At 27.2% G+C, this 27084-nt stretch overlaps 2 protein-coding genes across 2 annotated transcripts; one reads left to right on the top strand and one right to left on the bottom strand.

Moving 5' to 3' along the window:
* Window positions 1–1443: 1443 nt before the first annotated feature.
* Window positions 1444–8058, top strand: LOC142326570 (glutamate receptor ionotropic, kainate 2-like). The gene is made up of 3 exons (XM_075369150.1): window positions 1444–1674; window positions 2504–2708; window positions 8015–8058. Exons 1-3 carry the CDS (start codon window positions 1444–1446, stop codon window positions 8056–8058), a joined length of 480 nt encoding a protein of 159 aa, XP_075225265.1.
* A 506-nt stretch (window positions 8059–8564) lies between these two features.
* On the bottom strand, window positions 8565–26171 carry LOC142326664 (uncharacterized). The gene is made up of 2 exons (XM_075369277.1): window positions 25609–26171; window positions 8565–9564 (listed from the first exon to the last, which is right to left on the bottom strand). The coding sequence occupies exons 1-2, from the start codon at window positions 25848–25850 to the stop codon at window positions 9441–9443; spliced, it is 366 nt and encodes a 121-aa protein (XP_075225392.1). The 5' UTR covers window positions 25851–26171; the 3' UTR covers window positions 8565–9440.
* Window positions 26172–27084: the final 913 nt, after the last annotated feature.

Genomic DNA, 27084 nt, shown 5'->3' with positions numbered 1-27084 from the left:
AAAAGTGAACTCCTACTGACTTTTGACAAAAACTAATATTTCCTCTTAATTTATGAGAAATATAAAAAAAATTGAGAAATTGATTTTGTATTTGCATGTAAAATTTTCCAGTTATTATTTGTCTCTTCAGTATTATTTGTCTGTTACAATGTAATTTGTGTATTACAATGTCTAAAAATATTGTTAAAATATCTAAAATACCTAAAAATATCTTCTGAAAATATCTTGATAATATTTTCATCAATTAATTTATTAAAGTCCTAACCTTAATGATTAGCATAAATAAGTCTAAGTTTTATGATTAGCATTGATAAATTTTCATTTAAGTACATTGGAATTCTTATTTCATTAGTGATGTTAATATTCATATTTAGAATTCAACTACCTATTACAAAAAGTGGTATACTTTTAATATTGTTGATGTATTTTTTTTTTCAACTTTGTAGGTTTCAGATACTGATAGGTAAAATTTTAACTGTGAAATATACTCATATTTTAATTATCCATATGGAGATATTTGTACTTTTATTCATATAGTACAGTGTAGATACATGTCATATATCCTGTTTACTTGATTATTATGTACAAGGAGAGTTCAAATAAGAAAAGAAACTTTGTACTGTAATTTATTTACTGAGTGCAAAAAGGTAACTTGCACAATTTCATTGTATTAACTCATGCCACTGCAATTCACTTTTTCCAGTACTCAAGAAGCTTCTAGATTCCACAGGAAAGGAAAGTTTTTGATTAAATATCAATCCATTCTTGCAAACTATCAGTAATCCATTTGACATAAACTTATTTTCCTTCTAAATATTTTAAGTAAGCCAGAACTGAACAACTGATACTCTGACAGAGCTAAATTTAGATTATATGGAGAGTAGAGTAGCATGTCCCGCTTGAACTTTCATAGCATTTCCATGGGTAAGTAAGCAGTGTAATGAAAAATATTTTCCTGGAGAAAATAAAAAGAAGATTGAACAACTCTCAGTTTGCAATGAACTTTTAATATAACTTTTAAAAATATAAGATAGAACTGAGCAGGGATAACAAAGTTCGGTGAAGTCAGGTAAAGAATTCCCTACAAATTCAAAAAAAGGTTGCCATTTATTTTCCCAGTTGAAAATGTGCAAAGAATGTCACCTCTGCATTTTTCAGTAAAGTGTACTTCTGCTAAGTACATAAAAAAAATTGTTCATTATAATATCAAAGATATTATTTTAAATCTATTTTATGGTGTTTCAATAGTTGGGAAATTGTATTGTTAAATAATATGTAATTTTTCTACGTATACATAATATGTAAAAATTCTAATATATTATGTTATATATTACAGATATATATATACATATACATATATAACAGATATATATATTACATAATAGATTACATTGAGGTATTGCTGAAAACATAACTTTTACTCTTTTATTAAAGTAAATTCTTATGATTAAACAGGCTACATCAACTCGAATTGGTGGTGGTATCTGGTGGTTTTTCACCCTGATAATATTCTCTTCATATACAGCAAATTTAGCTGCATTTCTCACAGTTGAAAGAATGATTACCCCCATTGAAAATCCTGAAGACCTGGCTGGCCAGACTGATATCTCATATGGGACTCTTGATAGTGGATCAACAATGACATTTTTCAGGGTATTAATCATTATTTTCTTTTTAATAATTATTTTTAGAATATTTTTAATTACAGTAAAACCTCTTACATGCTTATAGAAAATCATTTTTAATAATAAACTAAACTGAATTAAAATCTGTTTTTTATAAATTCTCGTAATTTTTCTTGTTATCTTTAGAGACACTAGCATTGTCATTTTGCACTAGAATTAAACGTGAAATTGCTATTATAATTTTTAAATTAAGTTATTATTGTTATTGTATTTAATACGTATAAAATTGGTGGAGCACTTAAAATTCATAAATTAAACTTTTGGATAATTAATCATAAATTTAATGTTAAATTAAAAAAAAATTATTGTATTTAAATATGTTGTGTAGATTAAGGTCCACGAACTTGATATCAAGACAGTTTAAAATAAAAGGACTGGAATACTGTCATTGAAATCCAACTAGTAGGAGAATTGTAACTTTTTAACAGTATGAACCCCATACCTTTTTTATCACAGCAACTTTATTTGTTAAACAAAATTAGTGAAATTTAATTGGCAACAGCATATCAAGAATGACCTTTTCAGAGAATCTCTTTGCTATGAAATATTTATGCCTGTCATCAATCAAGCTACAACGAAAGTAAATGTCAGAAAAAAATTTCATTTCATATGTAATTTATGGAAGCAGTCACACAATATACTTTAAAGAAAAAACTAGTTCTCCCCTCCATATTAATACATAAGTATCATGCATGAAAACAAAAGTACTAATTTTTTGTAAACAAAAAGCTATATTTTTTTATACATTAGTCTCGTAATTTACTTTTGTTTTAACATTTTTATTTGAAGGACTCCATGATAGAGAAGGACTCCATATAAAAAAAATGTGGAGGATTATGGAAAACAAGAAACCATCTGTTTTTGTGCCTACATATGAAGAAGGAATTAGAAGAGTACTTGAAGGCAACTATGCTTTTTTCATGGAATCAACTATGCTTGATTATATTGTGCAGCGGGACTGCAACTTGACACAAATTGGTGGTCTTTTAGATTCCAAAGGCTATGGTATTGCTACACCAATGGGTAAGTTTAACTCTTCTGCGCATTTTACTTAACTATTCAAGTGTGTATCTTTTAACTAATTAAATTTACTTTGTTGTAAGAACATATATACCATTTTCATGTCTAATTTTCTACTACATAATACCTTTATTTTTTAAAGGTAGGCCTCCTACTCCCTCTTAAAAAAATATATTTTTTCAATAAACATTCCATTCAATCCCAGATTATTTAATAATAAGAGTAAATAAAGCTAATGATTGTATGACTGATAAGTGTCTAGCATTATCTGGTAAAAAAAAAGACAATATTACCTTCCTACAGATTACATTTTAATTCCCTTAATTGACATTACTGCAATATTGTGCATTGGAGTGGTTTAGATCGCTCTTTTCTCCATGGGAGTAGCAGACAACTAAGGCCTGGCCAGACCAGTTATATTTTACCACTAATCCTTGATCTGTCTTCCAGCAATTATTTTGATGCTAGGTTCTAATTAAAAGCATATCCAAGCCCAACAATCCAGGACAGTAACAAGTTACAGTTACACTCATTATTGAAAAAAGGGCTACGCAACTGTCTACAGATCCCAAATCCGCAAAACTCGCAAAACAATTAGCAGCACAAAAGGTAATAGTGAGCTAGGACCTGATTTTAATTTTGCTGAGAGGACATTATACAATATTGTCTACTAAGTTCACATGGCTGTTAACAACTCTGTAGTCCGCAAGAAAAGGGGCACTGTGTCATATAACTTTTACAGAATGGCAAAAAGAAAATTAGTTTTATGTTCTTTTCTATCCACCTGTTTCCTTTATTTCTTTATCCTAATGTAACCGATTTTAATTTATTTATTAGTATAAATAGGTTACATTTCTCATTTATTTTGTTTTTTATTTTTTTTTGTTTTTATGACACTGGACATAGTGCCCTTTTCTTCCAACAGGATATCCATAAGTAATGTAACTTACATTATTCACAATAAGCACTATGTCCTATGTAATGTAAAGGACTGGTAATATTTAAAGCATTGCAACACTATCAAACATTGTAATTTATTTTCAATGTGTAAAATAGCCAAGTGTTTAACAAAGAGATAGAGCAAAATATAATTATAACAGAAAATAGTATCTCTGTTATCTATACTCAAAATAAAAAAAAAACTTAGATCTGATATAAAATAAAATAATGTCTTAAAATGGTTGTACATTATTTTCATTAATTTAGAACAATAGCAAGTTAGTAAATAACAGCACGTTTTAGAAAAAACAACAAGAAGTGGAAATGAAAAATTGGAAAAATAATAGAATTAATAACTAAGTTTCATATTAAAAAATGTCAAAATAATATAAATAATGAATAAGTATCTTCATTAAAAAATTGCACACAAATTTAAATATAATCACTTAAGGTACAATAAGACAACCTTTAAAAAGATGTAATACTATTTTATTTAAATACTAAACAAGCAAGTATACAAAAATATAACTATATTCTTCATATTATAAAAAATGTTGATTGCGTCAACATCTCCAAAAAAAATATGACCAAAATCATAACAATATATTTCCAAAACATCATAATGAAAAATTACATAAAAATAAAAATGGTAATTACTCTAAAAAGTAAAACTATTACGTAAAAGTATTAGTAAACACAATCGTCAGTAAAACAGCAAGTTAAAAAAAACTTTTTCAAAATATTACAACAAAATAATATGAAAAATTGTTATAATTTAAACAAATAAAGTAAAAATGCGTGCTATAATCTACAAACAATAATGCATCCTTTTTACTACAAAGATGAAAACTAGAATTATTTTTATAAAAATAACAAATATGTATTAAGAAAAAAATTTTACTAAATTAATAGATTTTTGAGGAGGACATCGCAAGAGGTCTAACTAAAAAAGATAAGGTAGAAAATGTAGAAGAAGAATGGGAGAATGTTAAAAAGGAAATTCTTAAATCAGCAAAAGCAAACTTAGGCGGAATAAAGAGAACTGGTAGAAAACCTTGGATTTCAGACGATATATTGCAGCTGATGGATGAACGTAGAAAATATAAGAATAATAGTGATGAAGAAAGTAAAAGGAACTATCGGCAATTAAGAAATGCTATAAACAGGAAGTGCAAACTGGCGAAAGAAGAGTGGATTAAAGAAAAGTGTTCAGAAGTGGAAAGAGAAATGAACATTGGTAAAATAGACGGAGCATACAGGAAAGTTAAGGAAAATTTTGGGGTACATAAATTAAAACCTAATAATGTGCTAAACAAAGATGGTACACCAATATATAATACGAAAGGTAAAGTCGATAGATGGGTGGAATATATTGAAGAGTTATATGGAGGAAATGAATTAGAAAATGGTGTTATAGAGGAAGAAGAGGAAGTTGAGGAGGATGAAATGGGAGAAACAATACTGAGATCTGAATTTAAGAGAGCATTAAAAGATTTAAATGGCAGAAAGGCTCCTGGAATAGACGGAATACCTGTAGAATTACTGCGCAGTGCAGGTGAGGAAGCGATTGATAGATTATACAAACTGGTGTGTAATATTTATGAAAAAGGGCAATTTCCGTCAGACTTCAAAAAAAGTGTTATAGTAATGATACCAAAGAAAGCAGGGGCAGATAAATGTGAAGAATACAGAACAATTAGTTTAACTAGTCATGCATCAAAAATCTTAACTAGAATTCTATACAGAAGAATTGAGAGGAGAGTGGAGGAAGCGTTAGGAGAAGACCAGTTTGGTTTCAGGAAAACTATAGGGACAAGGGAAGCAATTTTAGGCCTCAGATTAATAGTAGAAGGAAGATTAAAGAAAAACAAACAAACATACTTGGCGTTTATAGACCTAGAAAACGCATTCGACAATGTAGACTGGAATAAAATGTTCAGCATTTTAAAAAAATTAGGGTTCAAATACAGAGATAGAAGAACAATTGCTAACATGTACAGGAACCAAACAGCAACAGTAACAATTGAAGAACATAAGAAAGAAGCCGTAATAAGAAAGGGAGTCCGACAAGGATGTTCCCTATCTCTGTTACTTTTTAATCTTTACATGGAACTAGCAGTTAATGATGTTAAAGAACAATTTAGATTCGGAGTAACAGTACAAGGTGAAAAGATAAAGATGCTACGATTTACTGATGATATAGTAATTCTAGCCGAGAGTAAAAAAGATTTAGAAGAAACAATGAACAGCATAGATGAAGTCCTACGCAAGAACTATCGCGTGAAAATAAACAAGAACAAAACAAAAGTAATGAAATGTAATAGAAATAACAAAGATGGACCACTGAATGTGAAAAGGAGGAGAAAAGATTATGGAGGTAGAAGAATTTTGTTATTTGGGAAGTAGAATTACTAAAGATGGACGAAGCAGGAGCGATATAAAATGCCGAATAGCACAAGCTAAACGAGCCTTCAGTAAGAAATATAATTTGTTTACATCAAAAATTAATTTAAATGTCAGGAAAAGATTTTTGAAAGTGTATGTTTGGAGTGTTGCTTTATATGGAAGTGAAACTTGGACGATCGGAGTATCTGAGAAGAAAAGATTAGAAGTTTTTGAAATGCGGTGCTATAGGAGAAAGTTAAAAATCAGATGGGTGGATAAAGTGACAAATGAAGAGGTATTGCGGCAAATAGATGAAGAAAGAAGCATTTGGAAAAATATAGTTAAAAGAAGAGACAGACTTATAGGCCACATACTAAGGCATCCTGGAGTAGTCGCTTTAATATTGGAAGGGCAGGTAGAAGGGAAAAATTGTGTAGGCAGGCCACGTTTGGAATATGTAAAACAAATTGTTGGGGATGTAGGATGTAGAGGGTATACTGAAATGAAACGACTAGCACTAGATAGGGAATCTTGGAGAGCTGCATCAAACCAGTCAAATGACTGAAGACAAAAAAAAACTTGAATTTGTGATTAGGTTAGTTAATTCACTTTCTACTGATGTAGAATCTAGAATAAATATATCCTCTAGAAAATGACTTTTTAAATAAGTGTTTTTTCCAAAACGCATGAAATTTTTTCCCAATCTATTTAAGTTTTACTGTTAAATGCAATATAGGTTACAAAATGAAAAATCTAAGGTATAAGAATAAGTGATTGAAAGTGAACATATAAAAGTAAATTGAACAGTAAAGGTTCTTAGACAATATATTAAGTATGGAATACACTAATAGACAGATCAAATAGAACATTCAAGGAATACTGAACTGGAAGTTACACAAACAGACACCGATTAAGAAAAAAGATTGCAGAAAGAAAAAAGATTGATATAAGACTGAGGGACTAGATGTATGGATGATGATTGGAGGAAATAAATAAATGGATGGATCAAATAACTAATAAAGTGCTGAAAATGGACTGTGGCAAAAGACCACTTCTGTTTGTTGTATACAGATGAAAGATTAACTCGATGGGGCACATTCTTAGAGGAAATGGATTATTAACATCAATTAATTAACTGAATTAAGAAATACTATCAAACACACCAAAAAACCACATGATACTGACGATAATCAGGTAAAAAACTGTAATGTTCCTTTTTTTACAAATTAAATACTTATTCAAATTAACCAAAAATTATATATTATATTTATACAATTTTTGTTTTATATAATAAAAGTTTTAACGTATCTATAATGCTTCTTTCAACCTTATTGTCTTTAATTGTACAAGTTGGAGGACAAATGTGTTTTTTAAAGAAATAAATATTCTGATTTAATTTAATAGAGAAGTTATGAATTAAAGATAAACAACTAGGAAACTGAACTGAATATTGAAAGCCTTTTCAATAAACGATAAATTTACTGAACAGTTTAACTCTGCTCACAGAAGTAAGGTTTCACTGATACAAAAGGAATTTAAAATAAGAGAAAAACAATGCTTACAAAATTGCATATAATGGTAAGGTAAATAAACTCTTAAGACATACTGTTATATGATCAAAAATAATAGAAAAACTAAAAGGAAATGAGATCTATTAAATCAAAAATTTAACTTGAAAAAGAGAATGGAAATAAAACTGGTGTAAGGAGCAACTTCAGAGGAGGTAATCACTGAAATTAGAATTCATTTCCAATACACTGTAAATTTATTAAAAAGCATGAATCAAATAACAGGAAGAAGTTGGCATAAAGAAAGGACAGATACAGACTTCATGAAAAAAAAAAATAGTATAAAAGCATCTAGGAATACGAAAAAAATTCTTTGAAATATGTATATGGAGTGTAGCAATATTAATGCAATGAAACTTGGGATAATACTAAATCCATAAATGTAAAGACTAAAGGTTTTGTAATGTGGTTTTATAGAATTCAGATCTAATAAAATTAATAAAGTGGTTTTAGATGAATAAGAGAAAAAATAAGTCTATGTTGAATTCTTATTAATGCTAGGTTGGCAAGTTATAAAATACTTCATTAAGGTTTAGTTTAGCAATGGATGGAAATATTGATAAAGGCAACTGTCAGAATAAATAAAAGTATATAATTACAGATGAATAATGTTGAAATTAAAAGATTAGTACAGAGTAGACAGAAATGGATCAAATGACGATGAAGTGACTAATTAAAAACAAACGACAGTTTATTCTTGATGAATAAAACACGCTTTACCAATAAACTTTATTGAGAAAATAAAATTCATCAAAGTTTGTAAACTTATTTTAAAAATATAAAAAACTAATAGCGATAAAAATTGCAAAACTGTGGAATGTTTTTTTTTTTATTAATAAAACATTACTGCAGTTTTAATGATGACATAAATGGATAAAAAAAGAAAACATCTGCTTTGAAATTAGGGTAGCTTACCTCTATAAGTTTCATTATTGTCTCTTCTTGAGCTATAAGAAATATTGGGAATTAAGAGACGAGTGGAATAAACAAACAGCCATCATCATTAGGGTGTCTTCTATAAAAAAATGTTTAAAAATACATTAAATATATATTAATGTATTTCATTATACGTTTGCAAAGGGTTCCATTTACATAAAAAAAAGTAATTATACAAAAACACCCCCTTCTTCCATGTAGTCTCAAGTTTTTGTTTGTTTATATTTAAGGATTCCAAACTACAAACGCAAGTAATGTTTGTTAATCTAAATACAAGTAACAAGATAATTATTTATTTTATAAATTATTTCAAGCAAAGGAAGCTTATACATAATATCAATTAAATTAAAAGTTTTTAAAATTAATCTATATATTTAAAATAATAATGTCGGGTTAGTCTAGTGGTTAAATTCGTCATCACAAAATCCACTGATTTTTGAAGTCGAGAGTTTGAGGTTCAAGTCCTTGTAAAGGCAGTTGTTTTTATATGGATTTGAATTCTAAACTGTGGATTCTTTGGTGGTCGGATTTCAATTAACCACACATCTCAGGACCGGTTGACCTGAGTCGGTTCTAAACATTTACCATCTGCATCTAATACATTTACATCTGCAGCTATGTCAGGCCTGGCAAGCCAGTAGCAGCAATTGAATTTGCCTATACACTCACATCCGGCAGTCGCTGGAAAACTGATTGGAGAAAACAAACAGTTAAAATAATGTTATCTATATTAAAACAAAAGTAAATCAGGTTGATAACTATAAAAACTTAAATTTTTTACTTAGAAGGATTGTAAACCAACACTTAATAACTTACGTCAGGTCAATGCGACCCGATTAAATATTCTTTATAATCACCTTATATTATTCAGTTTTGTTCAAGTGGAGACAACCTTCAAATTAATCCCCTATTGTAAAATATTCTTTTGATCATTGTTGCTTGTCTGCATGGATTGTAGTTGTCTGCTCAAAAATATTGACCCAATGCAAAATTTACACATACAGAATTTTATAGCTGACCCATTACAAATGCTGTTAAAAAAAAATTAAATATAAGTGGAGCTTCAATTAGATATATGTTACCTAATAGTTTATTGGCTCATTGATATAATAAAAGGAAACGGCAGGAAAATTCTTATTAACAACCGCTAAGAATTAGCTCTTTTGCTGTTGCACGCTAAATTAATTCTTGTTGATAAAATTGGAAAAGATTATATGGCTGTTCCACAGGATTATATTATGATCCATTCATAACAAAGATTATACAAAGGTAATGTTATTAAATTAAAAAAAACATGACGTTTAGCTTCATCAACAAATAAAATTTGCATCATATGTGGTGGCCACATTATTTGTCTACAGATTCTTTTACTACTAAATAAACAATTACGAAATGAGAATAAAAAATAAACTTTTTATCAATTTAAAAAAGGATTAGGATCGATTCAAATTACAATACTGAAAGAATGGTCTCCTATAAATACATTTTTAAAATTGTAACACATTTTCTTACAGTAACACTTCAGAGTTAGACTGACCCAATATGATACTACTGTTTCTGTAGGGGTTTGGTATATACAAGTAAATACAGGTACAGTTTACACAAATACTACAGATACATAAAATAGTGGTACCAAGGAAATAAAGTCATGCGTATTAATATGCTAAATTTCACCAAAAATATGACAACCACCATATTGGAAAAGGTTGTCTGCAGATTTCTTGTGAAGGGGATTTTGATGGAGGAAGGTAGAAATATTTACATAACCTTTTTTCATCAAGAGCTGGAAGCAAAGCATGATGAGCCAAACTAATTTAGGTTTTATTACACTGTCCCCTAACCTGCTTTGAAGAAGAGGATACAAGCGTGTTTACTTCAGAATATCCAACAATAAATATGTAAGAGTAACCTCACTACCACCGCAAAAGCAGATACAATCATGATCCAAATTAATCAATATTGTTGATATTAATAATTTAGATCAGTGATTTCCAAACTGTGGACCTGGTGCCTAGGAGAGACATGGCTCTTCATAGGGGCGCCATGAAATATTGTATATTCATAACTAATTGAACCAAGACATTTATAATCATTAATTTAATGTTAATAAAGTAAAAAAAATAATGAAGATATAAAAGTTTTATTTATTTTTATCTCTTACTTACAAGTAGTCATGATTTTACTTACGGTAGGGCACCATGGAAAAATTTTAATTGAAAAAGGGCGCTGCAACTCGGAAAGGTTTGGGAACCACTGATTTAGATCATTGTTAAACACACCAACAAAATCAGTGGCTATAAATTTAGTCAGATTAGCTTTAGACTATTCTAACTACCTTAATAAAAGTACATCCAACCTTGACATTTTTTTTACTTATGACTGGTTCAGATAATTTCAATTTATAGACAAGAAGTTTACCACATGAGAAGGATTGATTCACTGCTATTTGATATAGATAAATCAGGTTAGTTCCATCCAGTAATATAATTTTACATTTAGATGAAACAGAATTAAAATCTATGCCACTAGAACCAGTGTATAAACATCAAGTTTATAGAAAAGATCCCAACAAAATAAAAGCATGCCATAACACCACGATTAGAGGAAGGTATTCCTCGGGAAGTTTTTTTTTTTTCATTCTGCTAAAGGCGTATAACTATTGGTGATGTATATTATTTACCAAATGTTTCACAATCATTTAAAAGAATTATTCACATTATATGAAACATAAATTAAGTTTTTCTAACATGGCAACGTTGGTAAAGTACAATTATATATAATATAAACTGCTTACCAATATATTACTTGTTTCCCTCAAGCTCTTTCGGCTACCCTGGTATCTTCAGAAGGGATTATAATTTATAATTGAAATACATAAAATTTTAAAACTCACATTTTAAATGTACATAATAATTGATTGTCATTTTCTAAAAGTCTTAAGTTGAAGTAAGTACGTCTGTATTGTAATAGTATCACAATTGTTATCTTGTAGTATAACAATTGTGATACTATTACAATACGGATGTAGTTATTTCAACTTAAGACTTCAACTTTTACAAAATGATGATCAACTGTTATGTATACTTAAATATGTGAGTTTTAAACTTTTATATATCTTAAATATAAATTATCCCTCCTGAAGATTGCAGAATAGCTGACAGCGTTTGAGGAAAATAAATAATATATTAGTAAGCAGTTTATATTATATATAACGTAAATTATAGTTGAATAATCTGTAACAAAAATAAAATAATTTTCTAATAGTATAGTGCATCTATACTTTTAAATTCTTAAATTGAATGCTCTGAGGAGTTGATTTGTGCAAAATGGTCACCTGCAGCCTGGTGAAATTTATATTATCATACTTCTGTCAGTTAATTTTTCTCTTTCATTAAACAAGTAGAATCTACAAGAGTAGCATCTTGAAAAATTCACTCTTTAGCAAGGATATACCAATTAATACTGTATGTACTGATTTGATGCGCAATATTTAACAAAATCATTCTTAAATAAAGTTAAATTATGCTAGAAGAAATTTTCTTTTTTTTACCAGTGACAAAAATATTATGGGAGAAATTAGAATCGCTAATGACCAAGGAAGATGCATAAGAAGAAAATAAAGTAAATAACATGTGAAAGCGTAATATAAAAAAGTAATACTAAAGATAAATATTTTAAATGTGGATATTACTAATAAAAAAATAGTTAACTATAAAAACAAGGATGACTTTTGCAAGCAGTTAGAAAACTGTAATCATGCAGTCCTTCAATATCTATTTTATAAAGACATTATTTAAGCTCATTTCAATAAATTTATGAACACAATAACATTTTTATTAAAGGAAAAGGGAAGCAACATGAATGGTGAAAAATAAATTGTACTAGAGACTACACTGAATCACATAAATTCAGTTAATTAAAAAAGATTTTTTACCAATGAAAAAAAAGGATTTTTTTTTATAAATAATTTCATACGAATACAAGTTATACTTTTGAAAAGAATAGAATGATTATAATGTAAGAAATAATTGTCAAAAACATGGTTATAGAAGAAAAAAGATTGGAAGCCAATTAAGTAATGCAAATTCATAATACTTTTCTTTAATATTTGTAATGCTAGAAATATTCTAATTAACAATGTATAAAGTGTACATAAAAGATAATAGATTAAGTGATACTGAAACACATATAATGCAAAGTGAACTTTTTTAGATTTAAGTTATTCTGCGGAAACTGGCAATATTGATAAATTTTTGTTTATAAAAACCAAGAAGGCCGTGAAAATATGACACCTTGAATGTGGAACGAGTAAAAATAAAAACAGTAGATAAAATTTCTAAACTCCTTCAGTACATGGTTTGTTTCTTACCCTCCAGTAAAATAATTAGTCATATTAATTAATGTAGTTCTATACAGATAAAAAAATAATGTAATGAACAGCAAAGAAAGCAACTAATCTTTTGTTCTGAACTGAGCAAGTAATTATTCAATACAATATCTTTAACCTCTATTATCAAAATTACCTTATACAGTCAAAGGCATCCCTAGTCATTCTAATCCACTCTTATTCTAGCATTAATCAGGTTTCACTGTTCCTGAAATAGCTGTATCAGATGTTTTCATTAATGTCTCGTATAAATGGCAATGAAATTTCAGTTTTCAAAATCAGCTGATTTAAATGTTTTTGTAAATGCTAATTCTAATTAATTGTTTCAAGTGCAAATATATATATAAAGTAAATCAAACTTATAACAAATTAGTTGTTTAACAGCTGATTTTCTTAGGTGAAAGTTCTGAGGTTCAAATTCCAGTAAAAGTTAGTTGCTTTATACAGATTAGAATATCAGATAGCAGAAACCAGTGTACTTTGGAGTCGTGGTTGAATTAACCACACGTTTCAAGAATGGATGACCTGAGTCTGTATAAGACTACACCTCACTTACATGTCTTTATCTCATTGGGCCAGGGGGAGGATTGCTTATTGTTCACTAGCTTAACAGATTTCAACATACACATTAGGAAAATAAGTAATTAATTAAATATATATATATATTTTAATTACTTCATTATTTTAATTTAATGATGTAACTTGAGTGAAATTAATTTCTTTGAAATGTTTGTGCTAGCAAAATAATATTAGATTAAATGATTATTTAATTATATAAATAATTATGAAAAAAGTTTAGGAATTTGGGGAAAAAGGTATTAAACCTAAGAATAAAGATTTTTATACATAATTTATTAATAGTAATTAAACATTACTGATATTACTATTATTGTAATGAAATATGAATAAATTTTAATAATTATCAAAAAAATTTGAAGAAAAAACAAAAATAATCTTTACAACTTCTATTAAAAAAATAAATTCATATATTACCAGCTGCGGATGAGTAAGAAAATGCATATACTATAAACATCATATCATCTTGTAACTCAAAAACAATGCATAACGCAATACCAAAGATTTAGTAAGAAATTATGGGTCTATATTTTTCAAAGGGTTGTAAGTTGTAATACTGGGATGCAATTTTTGGTCTACCTCTATTTTTAATACTAAAAATAATCTACATTGTGACAAGCTTATATTTGTCACAATGCAGATTACACGGGGGGGGGGGGGGGGGGGATGAGTTTAATAGCAGAATAAGCAATGTTGTACAAGTGTCATGTCCATGTAAAAATTTTAAAGTTATGTTATGCAGTAAGTAATTGCAACATAAACAATTAAATCTAACCTAAAAAGCAACCAAATTAAGTATAAATGTTTATAAATTACTTATTATTTTTAACTGAAATACAATTAATTATAAAATAAAGTTTAAATAATAAAATAAAATTTAAATAATGGATATTTTTAAGTGAATGAATGTCCTAAATATCTGAGACCTTCCATCTGTCACCAAAAAATTGATTATTAATTTTTTTTTTACTCTAATAAGAACAAAAATGATTCTGGATGATCTGGAATTTTAGGAATTCAAAACAAAAAAAGTTGTTTATTTTCATATACTACCATTTTACAATTCAGGAATACTTTTTTAACAAAATACTGGTTTTCTATCTACACAACCGAATATTTTTATTTTATTAATTTCTAATCTACTCACAGTTTATATTAGAAGCTAATTAATAAATTATTTATATTAACTTCACATGAAATAAAAATTAACCTTATAGTTTCAAAGCCAGCATCATTTTCAAGTAATAAATATATTCATGCATATAAATATATATATATTTTTTTAAAAAGAAATAAGCAGTTATAACAATAAATTTGACATTGTCTTTTTTTTATTTTTAAATACAATAATAACACATTTAGATGATAAAGTTAATGAATGCATTTGGAAAATTAACAAATATCTAATGAGACTATATTTAAACACAAAAATCCTTTCTATAGAATGATAAATCTAAAATATATTAAATTTTCACCATAACAAAATAAAGTGTATTTACAAAAACCTTTTTAGAGTGATAATGTAACAGATTAAAAAATATAGATAACTAAACTATAAAAAAAAGAAATAAAACTTGCACGAAAATTGTACAGCACAATCCCAATTAACTTGAACTGAAGCTTTTCTAATAATATTTTAGAAAGTAAGGATCTACATAGTCTTAACAATTCTCATTATCTCATTATTAAAAAAACTTCTACAAGATTTTGACTTTTTATCAAGTAATTATTGTATTTTTTTGATATACAAATATTTATTTTATTTGTTAATATATAATGAATGTCACCTAAAGTAGGAAACAGTAAATGTAGTTTTACCTTTTTTTTTCCAGGAAGAATGTGTTTTGCATAAGTACTCCATCTTCGATAACTTTTCCTGCATCCAGATTTTAAAAACTCTGTTTAGTAGTATTATATCTTGTTGATTAATAATACAAAATGTACATTGATAAAGACTTTTAATTATTTGATGGTTCTATTATTAAAAAAAAAAACTAGATAAAGGGGACAAGGCTGGATTAATACTCTGAAAACATGTTCTTCCCGTTATGCTAAAGAGAGTATTAACATATTTAATTAACAAATTAAGTTAACAAGCAGTAGTTTTAAAAAATTAATATATATATATATATATACAATCTAATTTTGTATAGTAATGTGGTTGTGCTCCAAATATTAAGAAAACAAATAAACTTTAATTGTACAATATTATTTTTAAGAATAATACTATATCAATAATCTATACAGAAAAAAAAAATTATGACTATAAATAAATCAATATTAAATATAAACCAATAAATTTCAGCAATATATATTATATTAAATAAACATTAACAAAAAAAAATAATTTTGAAATTAATTTTACTAATAGACAAGGTGAGGCACATTAGATCTGGAGGGACAAAATTAGAGAAAATATTTTCCCATGTATTAGACCAAGTGGAAAGAGTCCCTAAAGGGTCTCATGTGTGGATACATAAGACTCTTTTATAAAAATATCTTGTTGCTATTTTTTTTTTATTAACAAATTATTGTAAAAAAATAGTGTTTTTCAGTTTTTCTTTAATATATGGTATTTATTAAAATAGCGAAACGCCGCTGGCACCATTGGAAAGCTGAGAAATTTCTACACAATATTACTAGTGAGCCCTTTTTTAAGCAGTATTTATCACTCAAAAAGCCGCTTACTAAGTAGGTGCAACTGCTGCAGCAGTATACATGCCATAAGTCGCACATGCTATAAACAAGTGCCTGTAACTTGTGATTTATTTGAGAAATTCAAAATGGCATGTATAACTCTCTAAGACTAAACAAAATTAATTAATCATATTTTGAAAGTATTTAAAACATTTGAATTCCTGATTTTCTTCTTTAAGAGTTAAATTTTTCAATTTATTGATTAAAGCCCTGTACTTCAAAACAAATTTTAAAAAAACTAATAAGTCACTATTGTAAGTTACACATTAATAGAACATATGTTTACCTACAACTTTACAAAGATTAAAATAAAAATCTATTTTCATTATCTTTTTACAATTTCTTTACAGCAATATTTTCATCTTTTTGGAGATTATTTTAACTTTTTGCTAATAAAACTCACAGAAAAATTAAAGTTTTATTAAAACCGATTCCACCATCTGAAAGTATGTGTTTTACCTAACTCATAACTCCTAAATCAATTTTAAATCTAAAAGATTACAATAAATAGGGATTGCTTTTTCTAATTGGAGAGGATGCGAAAAAGCATTTTTTGTATAAGATACAACTAAAATAATTTGAAAAAAATAATAAATAACCTTTAGATATATTCCTTACAGAATTCATAGATAATGGCCTTGAAAAGACATTACAAACATGAATTCTTAGTTTTTGAAATCTGTTTATGATTACACGGCTTATATTAATATTAACAAATTGCAAAATTTAACGCTTAAACAATAAAACCGAGAATTCAAACATTCAATATGATTCTTCAAGTATATGATTCTTTAGTACTTGTATACCAAATTGTCTTGGTACTTATATACCATTTTAAATTTCTCAAATATCTTTAATAAATCACAAGTTATGGGCATCTGTTTATGGCACATGCAACTCGTAAGTATATACTGCTGCAGCAGTCGTGCATCTACTTAGTGAGTGGCCATCTGTTTATTAAATACTGCCAAATCTAGTGATCATAGAAAAAAGTGCTCACTATTAAAACTGTGTAGAATTTCCTCAGCTTTTTTATGGTGTTAGTGGCATTTTGTTGTTCTAATAAATAATTTACATATTAAAAAAAACAAAAGAAAACTGAAAAAAATAATTTTTTTAAAATTTGTTAATAAAAAAAAAATAGCACCAAGTTATTTTTATAAAGTTTCATACGTTAATCCAAATACTTACTTTTACAAGCCTTTTCCACATGGTCTCATGCGTGGCAAAAGTTTTCTCCTATTTCGACCCTCCAGATCTAATATGCCTTATCTATAAATAACTGTTGAAAAACGCCATTCCATCATAATTAAAAAGATTTAATTTTATACTAATTTTTAATGTTTTCCCTCAATAAAATCTGACATTCTTTTTATAGTTTTTAAATTCTATAACTAAGAATTCGCTTTATTGCTTAAATAAATAGTTAAATATTACTTTATGGACTTTATAATGATTATATGCTGATTTAAGTTGTTTTGAGGAGAAAAAGTAAAACAAAATAAAGAAAATAAATATTTTATTGTTAAATTTTTCAAGGTCAATTTTGTTTGTTTTTAAGTAGCAATCAAAATATATCTTTTAGTAAATTCCTAAAAAAATATTTAAAGTATAAAAAGAGAACCTTAATTTTAGATATTGTAAGTAGTCTCCAAACATTATTTCAAATAATAACCGATAAAAATGGGAACTAAATATTAATTATAAGTAAAATTAATAATGATAAAAATGTTCATATTATTTTATTTGAAAATTATTTTATAACTATCATTTGTACTTGAAAATATAGATTTTATTATTCTCTTACTCTATATGAAATAAATATAAGTTTTTTCTTTAATTTGGCATTTTAAGGTTGAACATTTTGGTTGAAAATGAACAATTTTTTTACATAGAATGTACAAATTTTTTTAAAAATATATGATTAAAAAAAACCAGAGATCTTTTTTAAAAATGTAAAACAAATATTGCTACTTTCTTTCTTCTATAAAAAACTCAAATTATTTTTGTAACTTGAAAAAACAACTAGTTAAAAGATTAATTATGAACGTGGAAAGATCAATCTGTAATGCCGATACTTTTTCCTATAAAGTTTAAACTTATTAAGTTTTGTTAAAACACAATTTATCTACTAAAGATTTATCAAACCGGTGAGAAAAAAACATTGACTAGCTTAGTTAAGGAGTTAAGCTTCAAGATATTGACATTCAAGATATTACACGTGTTAATATACATGGTGAACAGTCAATGTGCACAAAGAATATGTGGAAAGTAATACCCGTTCGTGAACTGTAATCGTGATCCTGGTTAATTCAAGGACAACCAATCTCAACACTGTATTTCTCATATTCTGTACAAGTTTCATTATTTTAGAAGCTTATGTAATCAATATATGTAATAAAGGACTTACATCAAACTCTTGATGACATAAAAAATTTCCACATGTTTTCCCACCGTAACCCATGAAACTGTCCTGTTTATTTCAAATAAATTAAAATCTATGCGAGGTACTAAAATGCAATGCTATTGATCAATGTAGTAAAAAATACAGACGCTGCACTGTTATTTTTTGACTAATTCAGAAAGGAAGGAGATGAATATTTTAAGGACATCATGACAGGTGAACAACATCACTTTTCTTACGTTAGAAAGAAAGCAGTACACGTTAGTCAAAGAAATGGTATCACCTTATTTACCATTCTAACTTAAGAAGTTTCAGCAGAAGCTCTTGACTCAGAGTCTACATTTTTTTAGGATGCTTAGATGTGTATGTGAGGTACTAAAGCAATAGCAGAGAGATATTAAGAAATGCAAAAAAGGACTACTTGTCATACATTAGCAAGATCCTCTAAGATGAACCACCACCCCTCAGAAACAAAAAGACAACTTGATTATTTAAAATGGGATATTTTTGATTGCTCATCTAAGACTTGGACATGACCCTTCATAAGTGATTTTCACATTTTCATCAAACTGAACAATTGATTAGGAGTGCTTCAAAATAAATTAATAGCTGCAGGAACCACTCACTAGCTTCAGAATGGACAGTGTTGAAGAAATTCGGTGAGTATAAAAAAATTTGTTACCATTATAGAAGGTTCCAAAATTTTCAAGATGACTAGATGAAAAAATGGCATAAGATGTACTGAGATAAAGTGAAAACTTTCATTAAGAAATCTTTAATCGGTTACTTTATTATAGAAATGGTAATAGTGCTTTCTAATATACGACCCTCAATAACACAACTTCATGCTCATTAGATGATACTGTAATTAAAGTATATCAGAGTAATGACTAGCTATTTACATCAACATTGTTTATCTATACTGTTATGATGTGGAAAAAAAATCCATGAATTTTTCCATGGCACAGTAATGCCAAACTTTTGTGTTGTTTTATTTAATTCATAAAATTGTAACTAATGTTTAATTTTGTTATTAAGGATTGTTGTTATAATTGATAAATATGTTTATCCATAGTTCAATTCTTTAAGGTGAATTCACATTCTGAAAAAACCCCTTACCTTTCTCAGTCTACAATGCACAAGAGTAAATAGAAATTACAATCACTGAAATGCTTTCTATTTTGACCAAAGATAACACACAAGATTTCTGAGAGTTACTAAATATGAGATCAACTAAACAGCTACTTTAATTCAAACAAAATTTAAACTCACAAGTAAATCATATGTACAGAACACAGCATTACTCCAGTTAATCATTTCAACATTTAAGTGTTACAACATATGTAGAAATTAAACAAAATAAATCACTTAAGCGAATTCTTTAATGAAACAATTAAAAACTAATAAAGAACAGTTCACTTAAAAGAGAAACTTTATTAAAAATAAGTGAATTACATTGAAAAATAAAATAAAATAGAGACATTCCTAAAAAACTTAGTTAATAGTGTTGAAATTTGCGGAATCTATAAACTAATATTCAAAATAATCTTAGGCTTGTAAAATTATGAGTTTGCAGTTAATAAATGACAAATTTTGAGACAATGACAACAAAAAAAAATCTTTTAAATAATTAATAACAATAACTTAGCTCAATGTTTATTAAAATTACCCATATGCCAGTACTTTTACATTTATTTATAACATAACTTAATAAAAAAAGAAAACTATTCTTGACATACATTACTTTGAGTAAATTTACAATAAATAAATAATTTAATAATAAACACATAAAATACAAAAAATCTCATACTTAATTCACATAAAACTCGATAATGTCACATAATATAATATATTGCTGTGACATATTACATAATATAGATGTATTGCATCACATAATATAAGGGAACTAAATACACATTCTGCCAAGTGTAAACCAAGCTATGTTCTGTCCAAAGTAAAAAGCACCAATAAAGAAATTGATTAAGCAGAATATATAAGTTTATACTATTATTACTCCTTTACAACAAATACCATCAAAATGATTTTCATATGTTTGTTTTGATGGCAATGCCATATTTTTGAAATAAAGTTACATATGTTACTTTAATTTTTTTCTAAAATTAATGAGAATTTTTCTCATAATTAGGAAGGATGTTCAGAAGGGTTAAAGAGAAATCCAATATACAGACTAAGATTACATTATACTATGCTAGTTAAATGCAATTTCTTATTTAAAGGGTTGTGGCAGCAGGAAATAGACAGACTTCTATAAATCTGGCATAAGTAATATTAACTTTAATCAGAGATTGGTTGAACTGTTAAGTAAGGTCCAAGCAAATATCAAAAAACAATTGCTAAAATTAGTTATGTTCTTTAACTTTTTTTTTACAGAATATTTATTTTTAAATAGTTTTTTCTAATATAATAAAGTAAAAGGTCATAAAATTTTAATTACAGCTGAGATACATAAGTTATCCACTGTTATTGTTTTAACCTTTTAATTTTAAATTCTGAATTCCAAATCTATTCACCAAGATGTACAATAGGAGGTCTGTTCAAAAAACTCTGAACTTTATTTAAATAGTGCTCCAACATGAAGATGTAGAAATGATTGCTAAGTGGTACCGTACAGTGGTTTCCTTCATGATAAATGTCATTAGTTACATTCTCCCACTACTGTTTTTCATTGAGAAATAGCAAATTTTTCATGTATAAATAGAATATGGTTTGTGATACTCAAGAAAGCAAATTATTCACGAGGAGCGAGAAATATTAAATTTTGCTTGAACTTAAAAAAATATTTAAGAAGATTAACTAGTTGATGAACTACTCTTTAGAAAGTTTATGGTGACCGATGCACGAGAGACTGCATTTGTTTTGTAGATGAAAAATTTAGATGCACCTTAAATTCCTGTCACCTTGGATCAAAAAAAGTTTTGCCATGATAGTATATTTTAAAAATTATTACTTTTTAAATCGAAAATAATTCTTTGGCTAATTAAAAAGATTTTTGAAATAATAGGTATCAAAGTAACAGGGTACACCAAAATTGTTCTTTTCAATACAAAAACATCTAATGAAAATGGATTTTTTCATATAAAAAATGCTGAAAATAAACCTAAAATTTTATATCGTTTAAAAAATTTAACATAAAATAATTCAACATTTAAATAAACAACATTGTTTCAAAAGTCTTAGATGCATGATACAGTAATACTTAGAACATACATAATATTTAAAAATGAGTGTGTACATAAATCTTTTGACAGCAGCAGATTAAAAAATAAATAAAAAACTGTTCAGATTTCCTTCTTCAGAGTTTCTATTAGAATAAAGTTGTAATTCAAATAACTAAAAAATATTATACCAAAACATGCAATTATAAAAACTTTAAAAAAAAACAACAAAGATTAGCACATTAAAAAAGATTATGTCACTCTTCATTAATAAAATTTGATAATTATCTGATACCAATCTTCCAATTTAATTAAGATCTTGTAGGAATGAGTGCCATAAGCTGCACAACAAAACTAACATTATATACAAATTAATGTGTTCTACAGAGGTTTTAATCTATAACTACCGAATGTTGTTCTGCTCAAATCGATTTCCTCCTTCAACTCCAAGAGACAAAAGATTGTCTATTGTTCTACCTTCACTTAACTCTGTAAAATAGTTAAGAGGAAGGCAGAATTGTGATTTTATAAACTTTGGAGAGTAAACTCAAGGAAACATTCTGAGACAATCTCTTACTTTTACATGACGTTACATTAAACTTACATTAAAGTGAAAATAGTATATGGGGATAAAGTAAACTACACTTAAAACGTTAGTATAATTCCCACATCATAGTTACCAAAATACTAACAAAGAACTGATAAATCCAGACGTTTTTATGATCTTATTCATGAATCAATAAGATGTAGCAATTATAAATGTTAATGCAATTCCAAACAAGCAATTAAAACATTGGGCACAATTTGATTAGATGTAATGTCTAGCGTACCTTTCACAGTTTTTCAGATATTAAAAATATGGAACAATATTATTAATAGCTACTGCAAAATCCAACTTATCTAAACACAGAGTTTAACATTTCATACCATTATAACTAATGTTATTAATAGCAACAATTACACAACTTTACTATATTTGTTAAATTTTTCACTTTTCTTAATCATTCTGTTTCTCCCAATCAAACAATATTACTAGCTGAAATCTAAAAAAAGAGTATTTTAATCTAATGATAAAAGTAGTTCTATTTAAAAAAAAAAACTATAAAGTTACAATTTTTATTCAGTTAAATTTGCAGTATTTTTCTTTTAAATTTTCTACAATTTCAACTAATGTCTAAGTAACTATTACACAAGATAAAATCCTTTCATCCCTGATACTGATTAGAATAAAACAGGCGACTGAATCCTCTAATTTGTTATACTGATATTTAAGGTACAGGCAACAAACATTACCAGATGTACTAGCTTAACACCAAACTTTATAAATATTTAACTGAATGAAAAAAAAAAAAGGTTATAGATAATTCAGGCTTAAGATATTTTTGTCTTTAAAATGCCAGAAACATTTAAAGTAAAAAGCTACAAGATTTCCACACCAAAAAAAAATTAAAAGTATGCTATAAAACTTACACTTGTTCAGCCAGAAACACTTCTGAATAGCTTTATTTAATTTGTTCCAAGATGATGTCGAGTTAAAAACAAAAAAAAATATTGTTCAGGTTATTTATTATATTCCATGATATCCTGCAGTCATTCAATACACCATAAACGGATTCTGCATAACATCCTTTAGCGTTGAATGTATTAAGCAATAACAACTTATGTCCTACTATGTAATGATTCCATTGCATATGGAATACATAATGAAATAACATCGCATAATTATACTAACAAGATATTAATTAAAAATGTAAAACAAAATTTTATAAAATTGTTCCTAAAGATTGGCAAAATTAAAAAAAAAATAGGTCAATATTCTCATTAGGTAGGAGAGCAACTGTTAGTATTTAAAAGTTAATGACCACAGCAGTCAATGCTACTTAAAATAAATTAACAATATGGTTAAATAAAATAGCAAAACAATTCTATAATAAAAATTATTTTCATTAGTCAGAAGCAATTATTTTCATGATGGATTTTTAATTTACTACAAACTTAAAAAGATACGAGTGAAGTAAAATTTCACAATATTAACATTCTTTAGCATGTACACACTCACTGCATTAATTAATTTACTGAAACTATAAACAAAATCATCAATCATGCATGAAGCATTTTTTTCTTTTAAACAATTTCCATTTTAAAGTACCATTCTAAATAATTTTTGGATCAGAAACACACATAACATTTGACTATAACAATAGTGAACCTTTGGAATGTAGCAATGCAGTTGTATCCTCTCATGATCTATTTGCATTGCATGCAAAATTAAAAATACAGCAAATCAAAAGCTGTAATTTGTTTTTTTTGGAAAAAATTATTATGCTGCATTAATTCACGGGTAAATTTAATACAGCTATGAGCCAAATATTATAAATGAAAATAATGTCAAGACTACAGCACTGTCTGTTATGAGGAGGAGTTAATTTGTTCAATAAGGAAACTTTACGTTCATTATTTTCTTGAAACTCAAAACAAATTTTACATTTCCAATTTCTTGATTACGGGATCACAACTGATTCATAAGCGGTAAAAAAACTACTAGAAAATATTCACAACTAAAGATACAGAGAGCTTCAAAAGTATTATGTTTTTGCATGATAATTTTGCACAAATCTTTAATTGCTTTTCCTATGGCCCCTTGAATCAAGAAATCACATTTTTCTGTATTTTAAAAAAATGGCTGTAGAATTTTAGAAATTATGAACTGAAACAAAATAAATGGATAGTTGAAATCACTGACAGGACAATTTTCTGAATATGGCGTGTGAAGAGGCTAGTGAGATATATACTTAAATCAATTTTTAGCTTTTTTTTCATTTTATTTTTAATTCAAAATGTCCTTACTGAAAACATTTTTGCTGCTTGATTATAGTAAATCTACAGGAAAAATCCATTCAAATTCAGTTATTTTTTAATCATTGAGTCTGTTAATTTAGTAAAGGAAAAATAATATATTCTATGTGTTTATTTAAAAAGGTATAACTACTTTCTTTCGTTATAAAAATGATATCAAATATCTCCATTTAAAAAATACATCTGATCTTTGATGTACAAAAAAAAAATTACACTTTGGTATTAAAGTAATGTTGTATCATATTTAAAACAAATAACCACAATTAACATTTTTTTTAAATGCTGAATGAAAGTAAGTTGTAAATAATAAAATAATCACCATTTGTCTAATGGCTAAATCAATACAAAAAAACCAAATGGTTTTAAAAGAACATAAATAAATTTAACAGGTAATAAATTAAATACTAATACTCATAATTTAATTTAAGAATTATTTTCTTATAAAATTTACATTATAACACTCATAATAAATAGCAAATTTTGCAAGATTGCAAATTAATTTTAAGCTTTTTTATTTTATTCACTTTCCTAGTGCTTCAACTTATAAGATCTGCATTTAAAAAAATTGTAAAATCCTTTTTTATAAGTTTATAAAATATATAACTGCTGTCAAAAAAACAAATAAACATACAAACATAGAATCAAATACAAAAAAAAAATTAGATAATACACTCTTTTTACAATTGTTTCATTGGACAAAATTTTCATTTGACTAAATGTACACAAACATACTTATGACAAAATTATATAATTTCTCAAATACATATTTATGTATTAACAGTATTAAAGAAAAGCTGTTATTCTCAAATAAAAGAAAAATGACATAGAATGACTCACTGATCCAGAATACGAGTAATTAGTTTATTTTTTAAAAACTATTTTCATTACTACTTGAATGACAATATTTAAAAATAAAATGTTAAGATATTTTACACAATTATATATTTTTGTTTAATTTTTTTTAACAATAATGACTTACCAGTTATTAAAGTGTGGTCTCCAATTATTGTTTCCTCTAAAAAAAGGTCTAGGTCCCACATTATGTGTCTGTTGAAAATTTTCTGAAGGAGGACCGCCGCCAGAAGGTCTGAACCGAGGTGGCATCCCTCTTCTAGGACCTCTCCATGATTTAGGACCAGAACCTCTTGGCCTAAACACAGGGGGTTGTGAAATTAATGGTGGTGGTGCATTAAGAGGAGGAGGTGTATTAAGAAGTGGCATCCATGTTAAATCCTCTATCACACCGCCATCATCCTGTTCATCATTTTTTATGTTACTCACTGGATTATTTAAGTCCAAAATTTGGCAAGCAATGTTATTTGGCAACCTTGTTCAACATTAGAAAAACCTGGCCCGGGCACTGGGTTCGGAAATCTTGGTCCTGCATTATTAGGACCACAAAACCTAGAGTTTGTGTTTGGAAACTTTGGTCCTGAACTATTATTTTGAGGTACAACATTTTCATCCTTTTTTGTAAGATGCTGTTCCGTTTTTAATTCAGGAACTCCTCTTTTATCATCTTCATTGGGGAGACGATTCACAGATTTCTGACTAGTGATTTCAACCCCGATGTTCCCTGGATGAATTTCTGGTTTAGTTGACATTTAGGAGGCAATGGAGGTGGCATTATTTCACTGAGTTCAATAATATTTTTTGGAGGAGAAGGATTCAACTTATGTAAAGGTAATTTCTTCTTAGGCTCTTCTTTTTCTTTCAAAGGAGACTCTGTTAATATTTTATTTGCTACAGATATATTAAACGATATGGACTGGCTCTGCCCACCAGTAAGAGGTTCCAGTAGACTACGTAAATCTGATTTATGAATTTTTCTGTTCAGCTGATTTTTCTGCAATGATGTCAACAATGTGGGAGGTGGTGGTTTTAATTTTACTGATGTAAAAGACCCTGGTAACTGAGGATCCTCTTCATCACTCATCTCCATATCAACACTTTCAACTATGTTTCTATTATCTGGCAATGGAATTTTCCTAAAACAGATAAAAAAATTTATAAATCACAGATTAATTTCAATAATCATGAAATCAGTTTAGAAATGAACACCTAATAAAACTGGCCAATAATATCATGCATACATGCAGTGACTTCTTTGACTTGAAAAACATTTGAGGTCAATTATCATACATCATACAACCTGCCATCTCAGCAATTATAAATATAAATAGTATATAATAATAATTTTTTAAATAATTTTTATTAACCTTCATTTCCAGTAAAACTTTTATATAGTAAACAGATCTTCAACAAGTCTTACTAAACTAATTTTATTAATTTAATTAATAAATTATAAATCTTCCTAAAACAGATGCCCATTTAAAACAAGCTTTTTTTATATGGTCCCAAAATAATTGTTACATATAACCAAATCTATGTTATTTGGTATAAAATGAAAAAACAGAATTTGCTAAAAGTCTGTCACAAAATTAAAGCCTACACT

This window comes from Lycorma delicatula, chromosome 6 (genome assembly GCF_047948215.1).
Source record: "Lycorma delicatula isolate Av1 chromosome 6, ASM4794821v1, whole genome shotgun sequence".
NCBI lineage: Eukaryota > Metazoa > Arthropoda > Insecta > Hemiptera > Fulgoridae > Lycorma > Lycorma delicatula.
This window is presented reverse-complemented; position numbering and strand designations above follow the sequence as displayed.